The 23,745-nt window shown below is 52.0% G+C and overlaps 1 protein-coding gene across 2 annotated transcripts in view; it reads right to left on the bottom strand.

The window, feature by feature from the left end:
• The window catches only part of CCDC88C (coiled-coil domain containing 88C), a 145,781-nt gene that overhangs the window by 54,032 nt on the left and 68,004 nt on the right, over window positions 1-23,745 (bottom strand). The window contains exons 5-10 of one of the 2 annotated variants that reach the window (XM_040256634.1): window positions 11,575-11,633; window positions 10,715-10,798; window positions 7,664-7,804; window positions 7,096-7,280; window positions 6,374-6,455; window positions 5,482-5,640 (exon numbers count right to left, since the gene is read on the bottom strand). In XM_040256634.1, coding sequence (XP_040112568.1) covers window positions 5,482-5,640; window positions 6,374-6,455; window positions 7,096-7,280; window positions 7,664-7,804; window positions 10,715-10,798; window positions 11,575-11,633 — 710 coding nt within the window. Of the gene's footprint in view, window positions 1-5,481; window positions 5,641-6,361; window positions 6,456-7,095; window positions 7,281-7,663; window positions 7,805-10,714; window positions 10,799-11,574; window positions 11,634-23,745 lie in introns of both variants that reach the window. The other variant, XM_040256635.1, reaches the window with a different exon arrangement.

Raw genomic sequence — 23,745 nt, 5'->3', positions numbered from 1 at the left:
ATAAATTCCAAATCACAAAGCCAGCAAAGGGTGAAACTAGGATTCGAACATGGGCCAGAGAGCTCAGACTGCCTGCAACCCATCCTCAAGGGGCTCATGTGGGTAAGAAGCTCAGACTACCAAAAGAAATGTGAAGCACAGCAAAAGAGGGATTTCAAGCAGGAAGGAGACCTGGTCCTCCTCTCTGACCACCGCCTCCACTGTTCTCACCTGTATTCCAATAGGTCTGCCCACAAGCACTCCCAGCCCTGAGTTCCAAAACACAGGCCATCCCTTCATCCTCACAACGAACTCCTATTCCACCCCCAAAGCCCAGCCTAAGCCGCCCCTTCTGAGAAGTGCTTGTAGATTCCCACTGTTCCACTGGTTGAGTCAGCTACCTGGGGTCCCAGAGTGCCCTGGGTACACTGTGCGACAACAGTGTGCTGGCCTGTCCTCCTCCTCCAGACTGCGCACTCCTCAGGGCAGGCCTATTCCACTTCTGCTCCTGTGGGCCTCACAGGAGTATTCAGTAAACACCTGTCAGCTGAATCATGTCATGCGGGGGGATCACAGGTGGCATTCAAGATGGCCTTGATTTCTGACAGGCAGGGATAAACAAGGGCAACCAGGGGAGGAGAATACAATACAGGATAACTTCTAACTACCACTCAAAAATGTCTCAATTTCCTGGTGGTAACCACTCGACCATACACTACATGATGGAAATAACGAGCCTTGTGCACGTCCTCGCCTCAGAAGTGAGACGCCTGCAGGAAGCTAAGCCCATGCTCTCACACAGCCCAGGGCTCGGCCCCCAGGCAGACGCCTGCCTCCCCACCTCTGGGGCAGCTGTCAAGGCCAGCCCGCTCCTGAGGACAGGACCCCAAGTGAAGCAGGCGGCCTGACCCAGCCGGGCACACAGCTGAGGGGCCACGTTTAGGAAGCCACAGTCCAGGCCTGGAGGTCGGGCCCCATGTGGCTCGAGAGCTGCCCCTGCCCATCTGTGAGGTGACCGGCAATGTGGGCTGACAGCTCAGGTCCCTGGGCTCCCACGCGCGCTGCCAGCTGTGGGGCCTGGAGCAGACTCCTTTCTCTCACTGTGGATCCTGCCTTCCTCTGCTGGACATGAGACAGGGCTGAAGTGGGGGTCAGCTAGGATAAGGCATGCAAAATGGTCTGTGCATGGTGTCTGATTACTGTCAGCTGCTGATTACTGTCTCTTTATGCCTCCATGAAACGCTGTTCAGGCTGGCACTCAGTGAACATCACCCAGCATCAAGCTAACAGTTGTTTCAGAGATGCCTTAGGTCCCCCCTCCCAAAAAGCACCAGAATCCAGAAGGAGGGGTAAAAATCAAAGCAACCACCAGCTCCTGCCCACTGCCCTCAGGACCACCCAATGGATCCCTAAGCACCCAATGGATCCCTAAGGTGTCCAGAGCAATGGAAAGCCAGCCCTGAGGGGTCCTCAGGGGAGGGAGCCCTGGGTTACCCTACTTGGGGCAAGCAGAGGCCTCCCACTCAGCAAGGACCACCCCTCGATAATCTCTGCCCACCCATCTCATTCCACTGGAGGCCCTGAGGCTTCACTGAGGACCTGCCTGTTTTTAAACTTCGTCCGACTCAGGAGCGTGGTGGGCTGAATCATAAAGCAAGCATCGGGTCTGTCCTGTGCTAACTTCTCCAGGCACCAAACGTTAATACAACTCCCAGAAGTCATTAGGAAACAGAGTCCCAATGGGAACAAAGGGTCTGCCTTCGTAACGTGATCTTAGTCCCCTGCATGGGGACAAGGCTTGCTCAACACCCAGTAAGCTGATGTGGCAGCTGTTCCAGCTGTGCACTATGTCTCCGCCTCTCAAGCTTCTGTTCATTTCAGAGTCAGCACGGACCAGGAAGCTACAAATCTCAGAGAGGAGCGGAGACAGGCCTGCCTGGTTTTCACCCTGCCCAGACACACATGACGCTATGCATCTGTCCTTGCTGTCAGGGATTTCAGACAATGAAACGAGGAATCTCCCAGGCAATCTTTCTGCCTTTGTCCTCCTCCCACGTGGTCCTCTGGACAGCAACCCCTGGGCCCTGACGGCAGTGAGGCACCACCACCCTCTGCAAAAGCACTCAAGGGTCGCCCTGTGCATCCACCCCACACGCCCCACTGCACCTAGGGTGTGCTCCTCTCCTTGCTGTTTTAATCCTGACATAAACAGACTAGGACCCACATAAAAGCTAACAGAAGCTGAAAAACAAAACCTGGAAATTTGTGTTCCATATTGTTGCTTAGTTGCTCAGTCCGTGTCCGACTCACTGCGACCCCATGGACTGCAGCCCGCCAGGCTCCGCTGTCCATGAGATTCTCCAGGCAAGAATACTGGAGTGGGTTGCCACTCCCTTCTCCAGGGGATCTTCCCAACCGAGGTCTCCTGCCCTGCAGGCAGATTCTTTATTATCTGAGCCATCACAGACCCACATAAAAGCAGACAGAAGTTGAAAAGCAAAACATGGAAAATTGTGCTCCATATTATTCTAACCAAAGTTGACCTTGCCCTCACCCTGAACTCCAGTTCTTTATGTTTCCGCCCATGTGGCACTAACACATTCTCTCTTCCGCGATGTCAAGCCCTTTCTCAGCGGTGAGACTAGACAGACGCCAGGGGAGGGCACCTGGCTGCCTGTTGCTGCCCCTGTACCCAGAGAAGCATCCCCCTCGCATGGCAGCTGTCCACAGATGTGAGCTGGCTGGAGCATGACCACGCGCCTCTCTGCCCTGCTGCCTGTCACATCCAATGCTGCCTTGTTCCAGAGGAGACAAAAACTCATGCTTCTTCTCCATCCTTCTCCCCAGACCACAAGTCTGTTCCTTACTGAGCAATGGTTTTTCACTTGCCTTGCACAGTGATTTCCAAGCTCTCTGTGTGTGTCAGGCCCTGGGCACGCAGTCAGGTAAGAGCCAGGCCCTGTCCTTAGGGCTCGTGGTCCACATGAAGCGTCTGCCATGCACGGCAGACAGCAGGTCTGCAGACGGCTCGCAAGGCCACTGCATTGACTCCAATTCGAGGAGGCACACACAGGTGCTCTTTTTCTCCGTTCTCGAGGCACCAACATTATGGGCATCCGAAGAGAGCACAGCTCATCCTCTCTCTAGCAGCCTGCACTCCCCAGACCAAGCCCTCTGCAGATTCACGTGCACCACTGCCTGCCCTCCAAAGAAGCATCCTACACAGACAGACACTACAGGACTTATTCTTGTGAAAATGAAGACATGCACCATTTGAGGCATTGCTAACCTCATGGTAAACTTTACTATGGAAATTGTTCATCAGTATGAAAATACGGGGGCTTCTCTGGTGGCTCAGTGGTAAAGAATCTGCGTGCCAATGCAGGAAGCATGGATTCAATCCCTGATCTGGGAAGATCCCACGGGCCGTGGAGCAGCTAAGCTCGTGTGCCACAACCTCTGAGCCTGTGCTGTAGAGCCTGGGAGTCCCAACGATCGAACCCACGCATGAAAACTACTGAAGCCCGAGTGCCGCAGAGGCCACGCTCTGCCACAAGAGAAACCACTGCAACGAGAAGAAGCCCCCGCAAGGCAACTAATGAGTCGAGCCCGTGCGGCAATGAAGAGCCAGCACAGACGTAAATAAATTATAAAGTAAAACAGAAAACACTGCTGTCACCACACAGAGGCATAACATTTGAGAATATGGAAAAGGGGTTCCCATGTGAAACCAACCCCCCGCAAAAGGCAGGAAGCACCCTGAACGCAGGGAGCGAGTCTCATCTGTGCCTGGATCCCTTGCTCCTGGCGCAGGGCTTGGCCCCACACAGGCACTGAGCCCCCATGTCTGCTGAACTGAGAGAGGTTGCTCGGACAAGGCCAGGAATGAACACGAGACTAAAGACAGGACACCGAAACCCATCCCCTCCGAGGCTGGTTGTGAGGGTGAGCTGTGGGAACCACGCTCCATCCATGATCCCACTCAGGGGCTGCATGAGGACCCCCGGTGCAGGCGGGGCTGGAGGGGCTGCTGGGGCAGCAGTCTGAGGATCTCACACATGACTGTCCCTGGCTCCCCCGAGGGCGGCACGTCCGGCCAGCCGTGGGAGCCCTGCGATGTGTCCTGGAACCTGTCTGTGCTGGGATTCACGCCTTTCAAACGCAGCAAGGCCGGTGGACCATCTCAGGACAAAGCCCAGAGCTGGTCTCCCACCCCCATCGTCACTGGGGCCAGGGCTACCTTCCCGGAGCAGCCGGTGCCTGCCCCGTGTCACTGACAGTCGTCAGGGAACAGACACTCCCTGAGTAGGTCTGAGGAGCAAACGGGCCCTGGACCACAGGCTTCTCCATCCCACTTCCATGCGCCCTAGGGACCCCAGGGCCTGACTCCATGGTAGAGCAGGTTGGGGAAAACAGCCGTCCCTACGCATGCTCGCCAGCAGCTCAGCAGGAGGCCATGGACAGGGAGAGGGCAACACCGTCCCCTGAGACCTATGTGCAGTCTCTCAGAAGCCTCCGTGGCGGCAAGAAGAAACTTGAGGACCTTTTTGTACACGCTGACATTCAGATCTGGCAAGAAGAAACTTGAGGACCTTTTTGTACACGCTGACATTCAGATCTCACCCTGCTCGTTAAAGTGTTAGTCACTCAGTCGTGTCCGACACTTTGCAACCCCAAGGGCTGTGGCCTGCCAGGCTCCTCTGTCCACGGAAATCTCCAGACAAGAACACTGGAGTGGGTTGCCATTCCCTTCTCCAGGGGATCTTCCTGACCCAGGGATCAAAACTACCGCATTGCAGCTAGATTCTTTACTGTCTGAGCCACCGGGGAAGCCCCTGCTCATTAAAACCACCTCTAAACGCCAAGATTTAACGTGGGGGCAAAAACGCCTCAATTCTCAGAAAAGAGGGTTCTGGAAGCTGCTGCTGATGGAAGGCAGAAGAGTGAAGGGTGGGAGGTCAAAGCATCAGTGACCCCACCTGGATCCTGGTCTCTATTCCCCCTTCAGTCTCAACACCCTCCCTTGCAGCTCCCCACAACCTGGGTATCAAAGGAGGGCCCACCATGGAGGGCTTACTATGGCATTTGCTCAAACACCAGGCGTTTCACCTCTTTCATCATAGAAGCCTCATGAAGCAGCACCACTGTCTCTACTTTATAGAGGAGAAAGGGGTTGGTCTTGGCAAGGTTTAGCCATAGAAACATGAGAGAAGTCTAAAAAAAGACAGGTAAACTGAAGCCCGTCACTGTGACACGACATGGGAGAAAGAAGGAAGTCAGGACCCTTTTGTTACAAATCACACTCCTTCCTCACACCCATCTGACACCTCGAGATGGAGGAGAAGAGCAGGCGGCCCCTGGGGAGGAACAGGCAGGTGAGGGGCAGGGAACGTGCCAGCTGCCGAAACCTGCTGGCTCCTCATCCCAAACCACCAGGACAGAGAATCAGCAGGTCCTTCTCAGGACCGGTCCGGCGAGCCCACCCCGAGGCTGGGCGCCTACCTCCATGCGGGCCTTGTAGAAGTCCACGTCGTGCAGCTTCTCCCGGCAGCGCACCAGCTCCATCTCCAGCCTTTCCACACGGTTTGCCTTCTCCCTCAGCGAGTCCAGCTCATCCCGGTAGGCGCGAGCAGACCGCGCGTCCGCCGCCAGCTGGATGTTCTGGGAGACAGGCAAAGACAGGGGAGCCTGGCATGGGGGCGCCCCTCTGGGGAGGGAAGACTCAGCCACAGCTCTGAAGTGCAGCGTCTCCAGGACATCTTGGAGGCTGAGGGGCTCTCCGTGCAGGCTACCACATGGGGGGCCCACCCGCTGCCACTAAGAAACAGTCACCCCCACGGCCGTTCTCAGGATGAGAACGTCAGCGTCACTTTGAGTGGGAAGGAAACAACAGCCTTTGCTGGGAGCTCCCAAGGCTGTATTCCTGAGCCCCTGGGCCACAGTTACTGGGGCATCCCAGCTGCCCTGCCTCTCAGCATGCACGTGCACGTACACACACACACACACACACACACACACAGAGTTACTGGGGTGTCTGTCACCCTGCCCTCTCGGCATGTGCGCACACACACACACACACACACACACACAGGTAATGCAGCTACCGGGACATCCCAGTCACCCTGCCCTCTCGGTATGCATGTTTACACACACACACAGATACACACAGTTACTGGGGCATCCCAGCCACCCTGCTCTCTCAGCACACATGTACACACACACAAACACACAGATTCACACAGTTGCTGGGGCATCCCAGTCACCCCCTCTTGGCATGCGTGTACACACATACACACAAGCACAGGTATCCACAGTTACTGGGGTGTCCCAGCCACCCTGCCCTCTTGGCACGCACACACACCACACATGTGTGCACACACACCTCCTTGCTCACCTCCTGCTTGACCTTCTGCAGCTCCAGCACCAGCTGATCCACCTCATGCCTGGTGTCCACCAGCTGCTCTGTCTTCTCCTCCCTGGGGGCGGATCAAAGCGATCGGAAAACAGTAAGAGGGCCTGCCAGGCATGCAGCGGAGCAGCCCACCACCCCGCAAGACCCCCACGAGAAAAGGAAAGGGAACTGGGTTTCTGGCGGCGGGGAGGGGTGAAACTGACATGTGATGTTTGCAAAAATGTTCCTGATTTCCGTTCTTTTCCATTTTTAAGTTTACAATGCCCACCACCCTCAAACTACCTCGGAGGGTACAGAAAGTTAAGGAGACACTGGGCACAGTGGCACCACCTCACTGCCAAGCAGACAGCAGCGCCTACTGGTGAGAGGCAGGCAGTCCCCGAGACGATGGGCAAAGTGGCATTCCCCCGCTACAGGAAAGGGGAACAGGCTCACCAGATGGGGCAAGCCACATCCCCCCTCCAGCCCCAAACCGTACCACTGTGTGGTCACCTGAGTCCAGATGGGGCCTGGGTGTGTCCTGGCAGGAGCCCTAACCTCTTGGGAGAACCCCTCCTTGTGCCGGCCCCGGGAGGCTAGCTGAGGGTGCTCAGGGTGGAGTCAGAGCCCTCCTGCTCCCTGCACCACACAAGCGGACAGAAACGTGTATCCGCAGCCCACGGCACAAGAGCAGAACCAACAGCCCAGCCGACCGGAGGACTCACAGCTCCTGCCTGACACGGCGCAGCCTGGCCTTGGTGTCCGCCAGCTCCACGGCCAGATGCTGCTTGTCCTCACTGGAAAGGCTGCTGGTGGGGCTGGGGGTGGACTCGGTGCTGGAGGACTTGAGAGGGCTGGGGGGGTGCTGTGCCTGGAGGTAGTCCCGCTCCTGGGTGAGGTCCACGATCAGCTGCAGAAAGGGGAGTGGGCGGGAGAAGGAAGGGAGAGCTTACACCTGAACTCAGCACACAATGGTCAGCAGACAAGAGGAGCTGGCTGAGAACCAGAAACCAGGAGGAAGCAGGAGGCATGGGATGTAAGTTTTCGAAAAAAGATGAAGTATTGAGTGGGACAGAAACCAGGAGGGGCTCGGAGCTCTGCACTTTGATGAACTTCCCCCTGCCCACGGGGGTCTCAGAAGTGGCCGTTCATTCACTGCAGGGCAAGCGCCGCCCCCCACCCCATCCCCACCAAAAACCGGACAGAGAGGACCAGGGGAGCCTCAGGTTGGAGACGAAGAGTCAGGACGAGGAGCTGTCCCTCCTGGACCTGCCAGGCTGCCTGCAAACGCACCTCCGTGCACTCGTCCCGCTCGTCGATGAGCCGCCGCAGGTGAAAGACCATGTTCCGAGACAGGGCCTCCAGCTCCTCTGGGGCCACGTCCGGGAGCTCCAGCCACTGCAGGTCGAACACGTTCTCCTGGTTGTGGGTCACCTGCGGGCATAGGCGAGGTGCTGCAGAGGCGGGCAGGGCATAGCCGGGGGTCCCGGGAGCAACCCCTCCCCATGACCGGGGGGCAGGGCCCCCGCTGACTGGTCCTCGGGACAGATTTCTCATGGCTGGCAGGGGGCATCTCCAGTCTGTGCAGACGCCCCTTAGCCAAGCTCCACTAGTGAGTCAGGCCTGCTCTCAACACCAGCTCCTAGAGGACACAGATTTTTATATTTTTATTTTTTAAATAACAGAGAGCACACCATACAACTCAGAAGAACTTCCCTAACAGAAACCATCCTCAGATATTCTTACTGTAGCATCAATTTACAACATAAACAAAGTAAGTCCTAGGGATGCCAAGGGTAAAGAGAGGAATGGTGTGTTATTTCTTACAATCTAACACAAGTAGATTGACTCATTGGAAAAGACTCTGATGCTGGGAAGGATTGGGGGCAGGAGAAGAAAGGGACGACCGAGGATGAGATGGCTGGATGGCATCACGGACTCGATGGATATGAGTCTGAGTGAACTCCGGGAGATGGTGATGAACAGGGAGGCCTGGCGTGCTGTGATTCATGGGGTCGCAAAGAGTTGGACACGACTGAGCGACTGAACTGAACACAAGTACAGCATATGTTAAAAATCTTATGTTGAAATGTTGGGTATGCAACAATCTTACATTGCTTTTTGGGAAATATTTCCTAATTTAAAACAATTTGTGGGTGGGGGTTGGGTGGGGGGTAACCTCCCTGGCAGACCAGTGGTTAAGACTCTGTGCTTCCATTGCAGGGGGCGCAGGTTCGAGCCCTGGTCGGGGAAATAAGATGCCACATGCTGCATGGGGCAGTCACAAAAAACAAAACAATTTGCAGGTAAGCTTGTGTCTCGTCCCCACAGGCTGCCTAAGATTGGTGGTTTTTCCCTTTCTGTCAGTGGGAACCCACAGCCAGGCCTATAATGGGCAGCCTCTTCAACCTTCAACTGCTCTGCCGACCTGACCTTCTCAACCCGACACCCCCAAACCTGCCAAAGGAAGTAGAAGATCTATTTTGAGTCCCCACCCTCTCCATTTGGAAAGATAAGTATTAGCACACTCAAGCCTCAACGGGGGAGAAAACAAAAAGAAACCAGGGGTTATGCACTCAGACAGGCACACCAAGTATTTACATTTTTCAGTAGCAAAGAGAGAGAAGGAATGGTTCAAACACAAATAACAACAAAAACACAAAGACAGCCCTTCACTTTCTCAAAAGACACCCGTTTTCTTACCCCTCCCCACCTTACAAGGAACATTTGGGGATTCCCCTGGTGGTCCAGTGGCTAAGACTCTGAGCTCCCAAGGCAGGGGGCCTGGGTTCCACCCCTGCTCAGGGAACTAGACCCCATATGCTGCCGTCAAGAGTTTGGATGCCATGACGAAGACACAGCACAGCCAAATAAGTTAATTTTAAAAAATTGGGGATTCAGTGAGTGTCAGAGAATGAGGAAGAATCTTACCCCATAGTACAGGGCGTCCTAAAGTACGAACTGGGATTGAGAGACTGGGTTCCAGGCCTGCTCCATACCAAGGCTATGGAAAGGCCTCTATAAAGGGGGTTCAGGGGTATAACCGCAGCCGCACACCAGTAACCCCAGAAGCCTGTAATGAAAGGCTTATGTCTCTCCTCCCCATTCTGACACGGGGTTTCCCATGAGGCCGGGGCACCTGAATGTTTAAGAAACACCCGACTAATTCCAAAACCCAGTCCCCAGGCGAGCCACCGACTTTGATAATCATGCAGGCCTTCTTTCTAGGCGCATACCTTTTTATCTTTTAATATCCTGCTGGTGGGACGGGGGAGACAGTGAGCGGCAAAGTCCTAGCTAGTCTCCAGGACCTAGTCCCCAGATATATTTTCAAAACACAGAGACACACAAGGAAAATCAAAAGGCAGAATGGTTCCACGGCTAGCAGGTCACTGACACGAACGGCTGAGACTATTTCCTAGAACACTTGACTGGCTCTGCTGTATGTCCTTCCCACAACAAGCCGCAGCCGTGGCCTGCATTCAAATCCTGACTCGGAGCTCGCCACCCACAGTGCCCCGGCCTCCGGCAGCTGCACCTCGTGAGGGGAGCTCCGTGTTCAGCTGCCTCTGCCAGTCACGCACCTGCTCCTACATGCTTCTGCTCATGTCTCTTTCATGCATTTATCTCAACTGTCCAATTAGACGGAAGGCTGAACTGTATCTCCTAAGATAATTAAAACACATAACGCTTCTTTTGCAGGAGGGTGGGGTGGAGGTCAGGGCAGTAAGTCTCCAGGGAAACTGTCCCCCTCAGTTGACACCACCTCTGCCAAGGTCAACAGCCCAGGGGGTGCCCTCAGAGCAGGGCCCCCCACTCCCAACCCCACCCAGGGGGGTTGGGTGTCTGGAGATAGCCCTTCTGGGACTCGCTGGTTTTCAACTTCCCAAGGGGTGGCGGTTGTTTCTCTGCCATATCACTGACAGGAGCAGCGACTCTCTCTCTCCATAAAGATCAGCCATTCGAAACGGGGTGACATTTGCCAGAATACATTTTCAGGGACTGTAAATCAAATTCTGAGCCTAAACTGCTTGACAGCTCTTAAAAATAGTCTGAGTCCATATTAGGCAAGAAGAAGAGGCAAAAGAAGACTTGATTGAAGTTTAAAAAAAAAATTTTTTTTTTCTTTCCTTTTTTTTTTTTGTTTCAAACCCCCACTTTAGCTTGCTGACAGCTACCTTTCCAAACAGGATCCATTTGTCGATGGTGTCTGAAACCTTAAATGAGCAAAATCATTCATGGGTGATGTGTTCTTCAGCCTTTTCAGGGGGAGAGAACCTGCCTCCTGGGTGACCCAGGAACAAGGGTTCACAGCTAAGCACCTCCCCAGAACCCCCCACTTACCTCCTGAATATGAGCCACGATCCCTGCCTGGGTCTCAATGTCCAGCTGTTTGATCCTTTCAATAAATTCCTCTTTCCTCTCACACTGCGGAGGGTTATAAGTGTTAATGAAAGCATTTAACAATGAGGGCCACCTGAGGCCACCAGAGTCACAGAAATACAGTTTCAAAAGGAGCCCCACCCCCGACTTTGTCTTTTATAACCGAGAATGCTCTGCACGCCCCCCACCAGCCTTCACACTGATGCTTCTCTGTAAGTGGCTCAAACTACCTGTATCACAATCACCCTGGGGTGGGGGGGGCCTGTCTTTAAAAACACCAGTGGGTGGGACACAGACAAGCTTTCCAAGGGGTTCTTAAACAAGTCAAGACCAAGAGCAGCTGGTTTAGGCCAGTGGGGGGTTGGGGAAGCAAACCTCATCTGTAAAGGGCCAGATGGTAAAAATCTTAGTCTGGAGAGGCCATCCGTCTAAGCTCATGCCATAGGAAGAAAGCAGCCACAGGTCCTATGTAAAGGAATCAGCATGGCTGTGTCCCCATGAAACTGTGTTTACAAAAACAGGTGGCAAGTCAAATTTGGCCCACAGACTGTCTGCTGATCCTTGCTCTAGATGTCCCTACACTGGGGACAATTTGCTAAGGACACCTGGCCCCAGGGATCCCCACCTGACCTCTTGCCCAAGATACCCGGGGCTAAAAATGGTTGCTACCCAAGATTCTGTCACGTCGCTCACAGGAACCCTTTGACCTTCTGTCCCGCTGGGCTGAAAGTAGCTCCCCTCCTCCATCACTGAAGCGGGGGCATCATCCCCACAAAGCAAACACAAGAGCAGCCCTCTCCACCCACCTGCCCGAGCCCTACCTGGACAGCACAGCCGAGCACCAGCAGCAGCACCTTCTTAATCTCCTCCATGCTCTTCCCTAGATCGAAAGAGCAACACAGTTAACTAAGCTCAACCATCTGAAAAATTTCACCAGTGATGTACACACACCTGCTGCCAGGGCGGGGGGGGGGGTAGGTGGCGAAAATCAGATACGCTAAAACAAAGCTCTCTGCCCAATGATGTGCACTTAGGGTGTACACACTTCGTCTGTTTTCTGCATGTGGGTTTGTTTATTTCTTAAACCAAATAAGAATTCTCATCCCACACTGCTTGGGGCCTTTTCCATTCAGATGTACCATAAACTCTTTCCTTGATGATCAGTGAATATGAGCATCCCTTTCTAGTGTGTGTGGTCAGCCAAGTACAATGGAAGAGAACCATCCCCCAACAGGGAACACTTAGTCGACCCTGAAATAAAACTGGACTTAACCCTTCCCTTCCACCACACAAAATTTCCAACACACGAGGCAGAAGAGTAAAGTGAACCCTCCGCTCATCACCCACTTCACATCATCAACACTTTAAACGTCTATTCCATCCCCCGACCCCTGCCTTTGTTCTCAATGTCTGGCTGGAGCACTCCGCAAAGCAAGTCCCAGACACCACACACAGCTATCTGTACAAAAGCCACAAATGAATTCAACTACCCCCTTTCCAGAGACCTGATTTTTTGATATTTTCATCTAAATGATTCTACAAAGAACATCTTCTGGCTAATTCTTTCATCCATACTTCCCTCTTTAGGATAAACTCACCTTTCAAGGTTTTTCCACTTTCACAGAGCCCTGCAGAAAGGCTCTGCCATTTTACTCCCTCACAACTAATATATGATAAGCCCCACATCCCCACAACCAGCCAGTTTTACTGCTCTTCCTCAGCTTTGCCAATCAGGCCCAAAAAATCACATTTCATCATTTTACATCATGTCTCTTTCACTATGCTTGAGGCTGTCGACTTAAAAAATAGCTGCAACCTAAAAGCTGAAGAGTTATATTTTATTTGGTGGGAACTTTTAGGACTTCAAGCCTGGGAGACAGCATCTCAAGTGACCCTGAAAGAACTGCCCCAAGGAAGAGAGGGCAGGAGTAAGGTCATATAGAAGTCGGCAACAAAGGGCAGGCAGTTTGAACATCCAAAGTATTTTTGTGAATTAAAGAAAATCAGATATCTCAAGGGATCTAGTGCTTTTCTATGTATGGGAAGATGCAAGAGTCTGGGCTCACTGCAATCATTGCTTTCATATGCATCTCGGCTATCTGGGGCCAGTATCCTGTGTTTTTCACATCCCAAGTTCCTCAGTGCTCACTGTAGGGAGGGGCTGCAGTCTGAAAGCGGTCAGACAGAGCAGGTATCCTAGCTGCCCTGGAGGGCTGGAATCGCTGATGACTGTGACATCCTTGTTTACCATTAAGACAGAAAAGATTCCATTTTTCAAGGCCAAGTGGGCCTTCATCTGTCATTTCAGTCGCTTAAACAGAGTCAGGATATAGATGCTCCAGACTTGATTTGTTCACCAGGAGGCCCTGTGATCCCAACAAGCTGTACTCTCTTTCCCAGGCTCAGTTTCCACATCTGTGAAAGGAAGGTAGCCAGCCTGGGTGACTTACAGGGTGGTTTTCAAGTGGAAAATTCTACAGTTTTCTGCCTTTCCCATTATATACTCTATTCTATCAATGTTTAGTGGGGGAAGGAAATGGCAACCTACTCTAGTATTCTTGCCTGGAGAATCCCATGTACAGAGGAGCCCGGGGGGCTACAGTCTATGGGGTCTCAAGAGCTGGACACAACTTAGCGACTAAACCACCCCCACCACTGATATTTAGGGGAGACGTGACATGCCAGAAAAAAAGCATCATTTTCCTGAAAGACTTGCCAACACCCACTTACACTGCGCTAAAACGGTCCAAAGCATCATCAATAACCCCGGGATGAAGAGAACCAAACTCGTGTCCAAGAACAAGTGCTGTGGTTCATTTCGGGTCCTTGGGTGTAAGATATATACAGAGTAACCTGCGACCTCATCCTAATGCCTCTCAACTGAGAAGACATAGCTCAAAACAGCTTTTCCTGAGATGACAGGATGATGGTCAAGTCTCACAACCAGGGGCTGGGCATCTGCCTTCCTACCCCCCAAGCTGGAGGTGGGCAGGATGGGCTGGACCATGGGGTCCCTGCAGAGCACTCAGATACCACACACCTTTTTCAAAAATCTTCTTTATTTATTCTGGCTGTGCTGGGTCTTCGTTGCTGTGCGCAAGCTTTCTCTAGTTGTGGCGAGGGGGGCTACTCTCTAGCTGCAGTGCTCAGGCTTCTCTCTGTGGTGGTGTCTCTTATTGCAGAGCACAGGTCTAAGGTGCACAGGCTCGGCCCTGAGCACAGGCTCAGCAGTTGTGGTGCACGGGCTTCGATGCCCCGAGGCATGCGGGATCTTCCCGGACCAGGGATGGAACCGGTGTCCTCTGCACTGCAAGACGAATTCCTAACCACCGGACCACCTGGGAAGCCCAGACTCCACACTCCAAGAATCAGGTCTGGGGCTGCAGATCAGTCATGATGACCAAATCTTCTCTTTGCTGGTAAGTGTAGAATTTCACCCATGAAAAAATTCTCAAAGACTTGTGTAGACTTTTTTTCACCTGAGGCCTTTAATTTGGCCTGAGAGACTCTAATCCATAGACATAAGTACATGGAACTCTACAATGACTCACTATTAAAGCTGAGGTGGTGATCAGTCACGATTTTAGTTCTGATAAAAAAGAAAAGGAGACTCCCACCTGGGTATTAAAAACCCCCAAAGAGTCTCACCAAAATCCTCCGGCCTCAGTGCTCACACCAGCCCCTGCGGCTGTCCTCACCTCTGTGTCTTCAGGATCAGTCCCCAGAGGCCTGGCAACGGCCCCTCGTAAGCCCTTTGGTGGGTATAATAAGGACAGACCCCTTCCAGCCATCACGGGCTCCTCTCCCTGCATTAATTCAGCTTTCACAGGCCATGTACCTGGGGCTGAAGCCAGCGGAGCTGACACACAGGAAGAAAGCATTTTAAGAGCCTTGGAGCAGCTCAAACAGAAGTCAGGGTTCAGGGGATCTTTATATACTGTTCACAGCTAAGGCCCCAGAGGACCTAATTATATCATACTTTGGATAACTTAACTTGGATGATCCATTCTCCCAGCCTACAGCAGATAAAAACAGCAAATTCAAAGTGGGCAGCAACGCGAGACAGACCCACCGTGAGGAGCTACAGGGTAAGCTGGCTATCTGAGAGCAAGGAAGAAACAGGAGGCGCTGCATACATACACGAGAGCCACGGGCTGAGGCTGTTCAGGGAAAGGATAAGGCCTCTGCTCCCTCAGCCTCCTGCAGCGGCACACAATGGCAACCGCGACTCGTTCATTCCTTCCTTTTTTCAGTCACACCCATCACACACCAAGAAAAATCTCAATCTGATCCAGAGACCTATTGGGAGAGTATGGAATTCCAGTGGGCTAATTTTATAACAAAGGAAAAAAAACAAAAAGATCTTAAAAGTAGAGAATTCCTTTCTTCATTTTAGAAATACGGTCAGGGAATAATTATTTAAAATAAGCTTTGGGGGGACTTCCCTGGTAGTCCAATGACTAAGACTTCCTACTCTCATTGCAGGGGGCCCAGGTTTAATCCCTGCTCAGGAAACTAGATTCCACATGCTGCAACTTGAAGAAAAATAAAAAAAGATCTCATATGCCTCAATAATAATTAAAGATTCCATATGCTGCAACTAAGACCTGGCACAGCCAAATAAAGTAATAAAATAAATTAAATTAGATAAGCATTTTGGTGGTGAGCAGGGCACTAGGGAAACTCACCCCTGCCCTCAGTCACAGGAAGCAGAGCTGTGCTCATTCTCACCAAGCTAAGTGAATAAAAACATTTGCTATAACAAATGTATCCTGTGATTTTTACCCGTACACAGATTTCCAGCAAACTTTAAAAAAAAAAAAAAGAAGAAGAAGAGAGTAAGAGAGAAAAGCAGAAGTTCACTCATTTCTCATGGGAAGCTGATGCCCAATTTCTCTCAGGATTTCTGCTATTTTCAAAAGCTACCAGATTGTGGGTTTTGAATAGTTTCACAACATAACAGAGAAGACTCTGCTGGGTCCCTGCCAGCAAGGGCGGCTCTGTGACACAGTTATGCAGGCAAAGAAGGAGGAGCCCTACAGACAACTCCCTCCAAACACCTACTGGGTGCTGGGTCCTTGCTGAGCACATTCCATAGTCAATACAGTTCTTTGAGCTCAGCCCAAGTGTGATCCTCGTGTCCAACTCTGTGACTCGATGGACCAGGGCCTGCCAGGCTCCTCTGCCCATGGAATTTTCCAGGCGAGAATACTGGAGTGGGTTGCCATTGCCTACTCCAGGGGATCTTTGACTCAGGGATCGAACCCGCATCTAGGTCTCCTACACTTGCAGGCGGGTTCTTTTACCACCAATGCCACCTGGGAAGCCCAAGAAAGCTTGGCTCAAACCAAGAAAACCAGCAATTTTAGAAACTGATAAATGCTATGGGAACCCAAGGGAGGAACACCTCGTTTGCAGTAAGGATCAGGCAAGGCTCCTTGGAAGAAAAGCTATGACAAACCTAGACAACATATTAAAAAGCAGAGACATTATTTTGCAGACAAAGGTCCATATAATCAAAGCTATGGTTTTTCCAGCAGTCATATATCGATGTGAGAGTTGGACCACAAAGAAGGCTGAGCACTGAAGAATTGATGCTTTTGAAATGTGGGGCTGGAATAAACTCTTGAGAGAGTCCCTTGGACAGCAAGGAGATCAAACCAGTCAACCTGAAAGGAAATCAACCCTGAATACTCATTGAAAGGACTGATGCTGAAGCTCCAATAGTCACATCACACCTGATGTGAAGAGCTGACTCACTGGAAAAGACTTCATGCTGGGAAAGACTGAGGGCAGGGGGAGAAGATGACGACAGAGGATGAGATGGCTGGATGGCATCACTGACCCAATGGACCAGAGTTTGAGCAAACTTTGGGAGACAATGAAGGACAGGGACGCCTGGCGTGCTGCAGTCCATGGGGTCGCAAACAGCTGGACACAACTTAGCAACTGAACAACAAGGCTTCCAAAAGGAAATGACTTCTGAGCTGAGACCCCAGGAAGAGGAGAGGTAGGTATGGGGGCTTTTCAGGGAACAGCATATGTAAAGGCCTAGATGTAAGAGAACATGGTGCTGGTCAAGTTATAAACACTTTGGTCTTAAGTTGGGGGTGGGTTTTCATGAGGAATGGGAGGCAGGGTAGGAAACAACCTAGTGAGTCATAAGCAACCAGTGGGGGGGGGAGGGGTTGAACACATCCGACACCCTCTGCATCAACCCACAAACCCAGGGGAAATCCCAGGACAGGCTGAGCTAATAGTTGAGTCTACGAAAAATCTTAACTTTACTACCTGCTTCCTGGAGTCCTGACACAGAGAAGCTCCCTCCAGCCTTTCTTAGTAGAAACGGAATGCACGTAGGCTGACCTAAGCTATAAATAAAGTGACAGATGTGTGTGCAGCCATCAGCTTCCAAAACAGAAGGGAAACCAGTACTGCACATGGGGTAAAGGTGGGCCTGGGGACAGAAATGTAGTGGAATGATTCAAGTACACCAACCTTTAAAATGTGGAGACTGAATAAGAACAAGGTTGGAAACTTCCCTGACTTTCTAATCTCATGTCTTCGGCAGACACGACTACTCAATCACAACACTTTTTTTTTTTTTTTTTTACTGAGCCTGGTAGGAAGCCTCAGAACGCTTCTGAACACAGCACTCTCCATACAGCCAGTGCCAATCAATAAACATTGGCACAGGAAATGAAACCTGTCTTCCGTGCCTGGTACCTAATTTCTAGGGTCCTTTTGGTGCCAGTCTTTGATGCCCCAAGATGCCGTCATTTGAACCTTCGTACATCCTCTGGCTATGGAAGACCAATCTTTCGTGTCAGTGATCACCTGGGTATGAAGACAGGGATTTAGATAAAGGAAGGCAAACAACCCCTTCCAAGAGCTAGTTCTTCCTGCTGCAAACTGCACACTGTCTTGCTGAGGCTGGAAGGTACAGTGACTTACCCACAAAGACCCCCGGATCCGTGAGTCTTGAGCCAGGCTGAGGGTTGAACCCTTCACAACCTGGAAGGGCTGACCCACTGGAGTTAATCCTGCCCTCCCCGTGTGCCCTCGCACCTACAGACCATTCCAGTCCTTTCATATAACACTCTATCATTTGACTTAATCCCCAGAGCAATTCCAAAAGGCTGGTATTATCTGCGTTTTACAAACAAGAAGAGGCTCATCAGACAGGCTGAGCTACAGATCCGAGGTTTGGTCACCACCTGCTCGCTCCTAACTCGCTACCGCCCCCTCCCCGAAACCGCTGCTATTTCTGTGCATTTCCTTGCAGAGTGGGGCTCCCTCTGGCTTAGCTTCTGATCCCAGTGCCACGGGGCAGGTATTTCAGCCAGGGTCTGCAGGTAACTGTGAACATCACGTCCGGGTAGAAGAATAAAGATAACGCAGCTTCCATTTGCTTTCTTGTTGGGATGGAGACCCCCTCACACACACACATTTTTCTTAATAATTCTACATTCTGTTCTCTCCTACCTTATGTGCTGGGGTGAACCACTCACTGTGCTTTCCCTGGTTTCTCAGTTTAAAACCAGTCATTTCATACAGGTGATTATGGGGGCTGTCTCACTGATTTGAAAATAGCACTGCACTCAACATGACCCTGCTTCTCCTCAAGGTAGTAATGACATCTCAAGACTCACCCACACGGGCACAGCTCTGTGGGCCCTCCTGGGGGCTCTGCTTACACTGAGAAGACCTGTTATTACTTTAACAAGGCTACCTTGGGTTCCATAAGGAACGGTATGGGCACATGGGGACCCTCCATTAATACCTGTCCTGGGTCACGGGGTAGGAGGAGACGGGCACCTCTACATACCACCTCACAGCCTGGAGGGCGACTCCTGCAAAACCCTCACCGAGATCTCTTACACCTGGAACATTACACTTGTGACACCCATCAGGCACGCCCCCATTTATTAGTCATTCAACAAATGTTTATCACAGGTAGACTCTGCAGGCACTGAGTTGCACATCCGTGTGAAATACTGCAGGGGTGCTCCAGAGTGCACCCTGACCAGTGACCCCTCCTTATCCCCACGTCTCTCCTGCACCTGGCCCAGATCTGCCCCTGTTCACAGGGATCCCCCCACCACCTCATGCGGGTAACGAGAACCTCTGCCCGGGTTCCCCGGTCACAGAGACGATCTGAAACAGCCACATCAAGCCCCTCAGATCAGCACCGCCAGAAATGACTCCTGAGCCCAGCCTGCCCGGGGCACAGAAGCTGAGAGCTAATTCATTTCCTAGCACCAAACAACTGAGGATCAGAAAGGCAGAATGAACCCCAAGAAAGCAGAGTCTGCACTGGCTGGAGGTGAGGAGATGGCAGAGGCGATCAGAGAAAGGGTCCCCCCACCATGCACCAGGCGGAAAACACAAAGCCCAGATATCATCGGGGAACACAGAGACCTTTGACAAATAACAGCTCATCCCTCCTCCTCGGACGGCCACAGCCACAGAGAGCAGACCCGGTGGATGCCATGCGTGCTCACGCAGCCGGGGAGTTCCTCTCTGTGTACGGCCCATCACTAGGAGGCGACCAAACAAAGTCTGGTTTCCAGGCAGGTCTTGCCGGCTGCTCCAAAGGCCAGCATCCGGCCGTGCCTGAACGCTCGCTGGGCTTGGTAGCGTTACTCAAGCACTTCACGTTCCTGGAAGAGCCAAGTGCTGGCTCTCAGCTCCAGCGCGCAGCACCCCCTCGCTCTGGATGGACCGGAGACTCATTTCTGAGTCCAGCGGGCAGCACAGAGCTGAAGAAGCAGGCTGTGAGCCACACCACGTAAACTCGCGTGTGGGCACTTTTCTGAACCTGTTCCCTCAAGAATGAACAGGAAACACAAATAGGATCAAGGCCCACAAGATGAACTTTTATTTACTAACTTCTTCCCTCCTCATTTGCAGGACCTATGTGCGTGCGTCAAATCACTCAGTTGTGTCCGACTTTCCTTGACCCCATGAACTGTAGCCCACCAGGCTCCTCTGTCCATGGGATTCTCCAGGCAAGAACACTGGAGTGGGTAGCCATGGTCTCCTCCAGGGGATCTTCCCGACCCAGGGATCGAACCTGTGTCTCTCATCTCCTGCATTGGCAGGTGGGTTCTTTACCACTAGCGCCACCTGGGAAATCCTAACGGACCTAAGGTTTTTGCAAATGCAAACATAAAAATACACACATGGGGTAAGAATTCAGGAGAACTAAAAAAAATCTGGGAGAAAGAACACAAGAACTGCGTTGCTTGTTAGCCTCTAAGGGCAGACCCTTGACTCCCCAAAGTTGATTGGCAAGCAGGGGGTGTGGTGGCTGGGGAGGGAAGACAGCCGCCTGCTTTCTCAAAGAACAATCTTGGAGGCAGGAAGACTGCTCATAATCAACCAGACCTGGAGCCCTCTCCCTGTCGCAGGGCTGGAGGTGAGCCAGCCCCCTGGCGCACCGGCCCTCGGAGGTTCCAGCTTGTCATCAAAGGCAGAGCTATGCCTTGAGGGAAGGTTTCTATGGGATCCGAAAAGCACTTCAAGGACGTCCTTGACAAGCGAGCAAGTAAATACTGAGAGGGTTAAATATTAAATTCCAAGGAGTCTCAGGAGTTCCGTTTCCCTCTGGCCTTTGAAACCTAAACTTCAGCCGTGACAGAACGCTTCCTCCCTGCGCCCTGGGCTCGCTGCTCCTCCTGGGACTGCCGGCACATTCCCCCTCCTCCAAGCTCGTCCCACCTGGACACTCGCACTCTGCTGCTCTGTTCAGAGTTCCCTGAGGCTCTGCCACATACCGCCTCCTCCAGGAAGCCTTCCTGACCTGCCCAGGGAAGAACTTATTACCCGCCGTGTATTCTGCGGGAAGCACACTCACACTACTTCTCACCCTGGAGCAGGCTAGTGATGGACCCCATCTTCCTCCCCTCTTGCCTCAATGCAGACTGGGGGCGCCATGAGTAGACACAGCCAGTTCATCTCCACAGCCCCTGGACCCACAGCGGTCATTTTACAGGGAGTGCTTGAGGCGGGCTTGGGCTGAGCTCCTCTGAGCCTCTGGCCTAGGGGTGCCACTCGGAGGAGGAAGAAAGCAAAGGCGCTCTCATCTTCTATCTGGGAGGGTCAGAAATTGGCCTTCTGGTTCCTTCAGCTGGAGCAGCAGAAGAGAGGCCTGCACGAGCTGCGAAGGAAGCACGTTCACAGCATCGGTGGGCACAGACTCCCCGACTCCTCAAGGGGCTTCCCCTGTCACTGGAAGCCCCTCTGTAACGGTGGTGAGAGCGAAAAGACTGAGGACGAGGACCAGATCTCTGAACAGCAAAGAACGGATTCCCCAAGGCTACCCTCCAAGGTTCCAGCCGTATTCACAGACAGGACCCTACAGCGTGCAAACACAGGGTCAGCCCCTCCAGGGACCCACGAATCTTGTCTGGCATTTAGAACTTGAGAGACTCCAGGCAGAATAATGACGATGGCGGGTCATATATAACCATCTGCGTGACTTACGGTGATACACACATCTCTGCACCCCTTACCTACAGGACCGCCACGCTCTGTGCCTCTGAATGAGTTCCCTCCCCTCTCTGGGCTGGGTTTCTGTACCTACGTGGCTCCCGCCCTTCCATTCTAAACATTGCTGGGAGCAACCAGCAATTCACAAGTCTGAAACCCACCACTGCGCTTGGATACAAACCTTGGAAGACAACACAGTGCCCTCTTCCAGCACGACTGCTCTATGATTCATCACAGAAATTAATTTGCTAACACTCTGGCTTCTTGTCAGAGCAATCTAGTCTTTTTCATGTGCGTGGCACGGTGACAAGCCTGGCTGCAGAGAAATCAGGGCGTGGCTCTCTGGCAAGCACTTTACAGATGCTGCAGACACTAGGGTCCCTTGATTCTCATGTAGAATACACTCTTCAATAAACCAGGTAAATATGTTTCATGGAAGCATAGCCAGTCAGGCAAGGGTGCGAGCAGCTTCCAGTGCAGCATCACCAGCCTAGGGCAGCGGCACACATGTGTTGAGCAGAGGTCAACTCTCATTTGACCCTGACTACGGACACTTGACAGTTTTATCTGTGGGAGTGTGTGGCTAACATCAGTAAGGAGCACTAGGTTGATGGAAGAGGGAAGTGGGGACAGGACAGACAAGTAGATAAAGCCTGTTTCCAGCACTTATGCTCTATTTATTTGGCACCCACTGTGTGCCAGGCACTGCTCTAGATACTTAAAAGACACTGGTGGGGACTTCCCTGGTGGCCCAGTGGCTGAGATTTTTGCATGCTGCTACAAAGACCGAAGATCCCACAGGCCACAACTAAGACATGGTAGAGCCAATCAATCAATCAATAAAAACTATTAAAAAAATAAACCCAAACCACACAAAACATTGGCAACAACAACAAATCCCCTACGACTCCTGCCTTCATGACATATTACACCCTAGAGGGGGAAAAAACAAGCAATGGGGGAAAAAAACAAGCAATGCAGCAGACAGGGAAAAATAAGTAAATGAGAGAGCATCATGGAGGGTGATAAATGTTATGAAAGAAAAGAAGGCAAAGCAGGATGAGAGAACAGGAAGTCCCAGGGCGAAGGAGGATACAGCTACACACAGGGAGGTCATCAGGATGGGGTGCACTGAGAAGGTGACATTCGAGCAACGATTTGAAGGATCTATTCCTTTTTCCAGTAGTCACATATGGATGTGAGAGCTGGACCATAAAGAAAGCTGAATGCCAAAGAATTGATGATTTTGAACTGTGGTGTTGGAGAAGACTCTTGAGAGTCCCTTGGACTGCAAGGAGATCCAACCAGTCCATCCTAAAGGAAATCAGTCCTGGGTGTTCATTGGAAGGACTGATGCTGAAGCTGAAACTCCAATACTTTGGCCACCTGATGCAAAGAACTGACTCATGTGAAAAGACCCTGATGCTGAGAAAGATTGAAGGCGGGAAGGAAAGGGTACAAGAGAGGATGAGATGGTTGGATGGCATCATCGACTCAATGTACTTGAGTCTGAGTAAGCTCCAGGAGTTGGTGATGGACAGGGAAGCCTGGCGTGCTGCAGTCCATAGGGCTGTAGAGAGTGGGACACGACTGAGTGACTGAACTGAAGTGATTCCTGTGAATATCTGGGAAAAGCATTCCAGGCCAAGGGAACAGAGTTAGAAGGCCACCCAGGTGCTAGCCAGGAGAAGGATAGTGGCGGCTGGAACCAGGGGGGCAGCGGGGCAGGAGGAGAGAAGAGTGCAGCTCTGGTGCAGGTAGAGCCAGGACACCTGCCTGAGGGATGGGAGTGGGGTCAGAGAGAAGGATCAGACGTGGCCACATGGAAACAAGACGAAGGACAGCCTGCAACACCAGTCCCGGCAGTCTGCACTCGGCCCAGCCGCCGGGGAAGGCTCTTCTGCTGTGCACCCATGGATGAATGTGATAGGGCTACAGCAGGGTCCATGGGACCCCAGGCCAGGCTCCAAGAAGTGGGGTCTACAGTAATGAGGCACCAGACAAGATGCTTCCCCAGGGACAGGTATCCAAGGAGATGGTAGCAAAATCACGCATAGTCAGAGAGGAAATCCAGAGATGATTCGAGGTACAAACAGGAAAACAGAAAATGGGGACTGGAGGCCAGGAGGGCAGCCACTGAGGACAGATTATAAATATATGAAGTGTTTTCTCATATTCACTGAACTGCCCTTGAATCCCACCTGAGGTAGGAAAAAAGAGAACGTCTTTTGTCTGGTGGGTGTGGGATGACAGACATACAGAAACATCTCATAGTGTGAGTCGTGACATCTCCCTTTTTTAGGTCAGAGGGAGGGGGACAAGTGATGGTGTTCTGCGATCATTCAGTGTCTGTGTGTGTGTGTGACTGTGTGTCTGTCTCTCTATTAAGGTGCATTTACCAAAACCAAAAAACAACCTCAGTCATTCAGTGTCTGTGTGTGTGTGTGTGTGTGTGTGACTGTGTGTGTCTCTCTCCATTGAGGTGCATTGTGTGTGTG

The sequence above is a fragment of the Oryx dammah genome, unplaced genomic scaffold (assembly GCF_014754425.2).
Source record: "Oryx dammah isolate SB20612 unplaced genomic scaffold, SCBI_Odam_1.1 HiC_scaffold_16, whole genome shotgun sequence".
NCBI classification, from domain to species: Eukaryota; Metazoa; Chordata; class Mammalia; order Artiodactyla; family Bovidae; genus Oryx; species Oryx dammah.
This window is presented reverse-complemented; position numbering and strand designations above follow the sequence as displayed.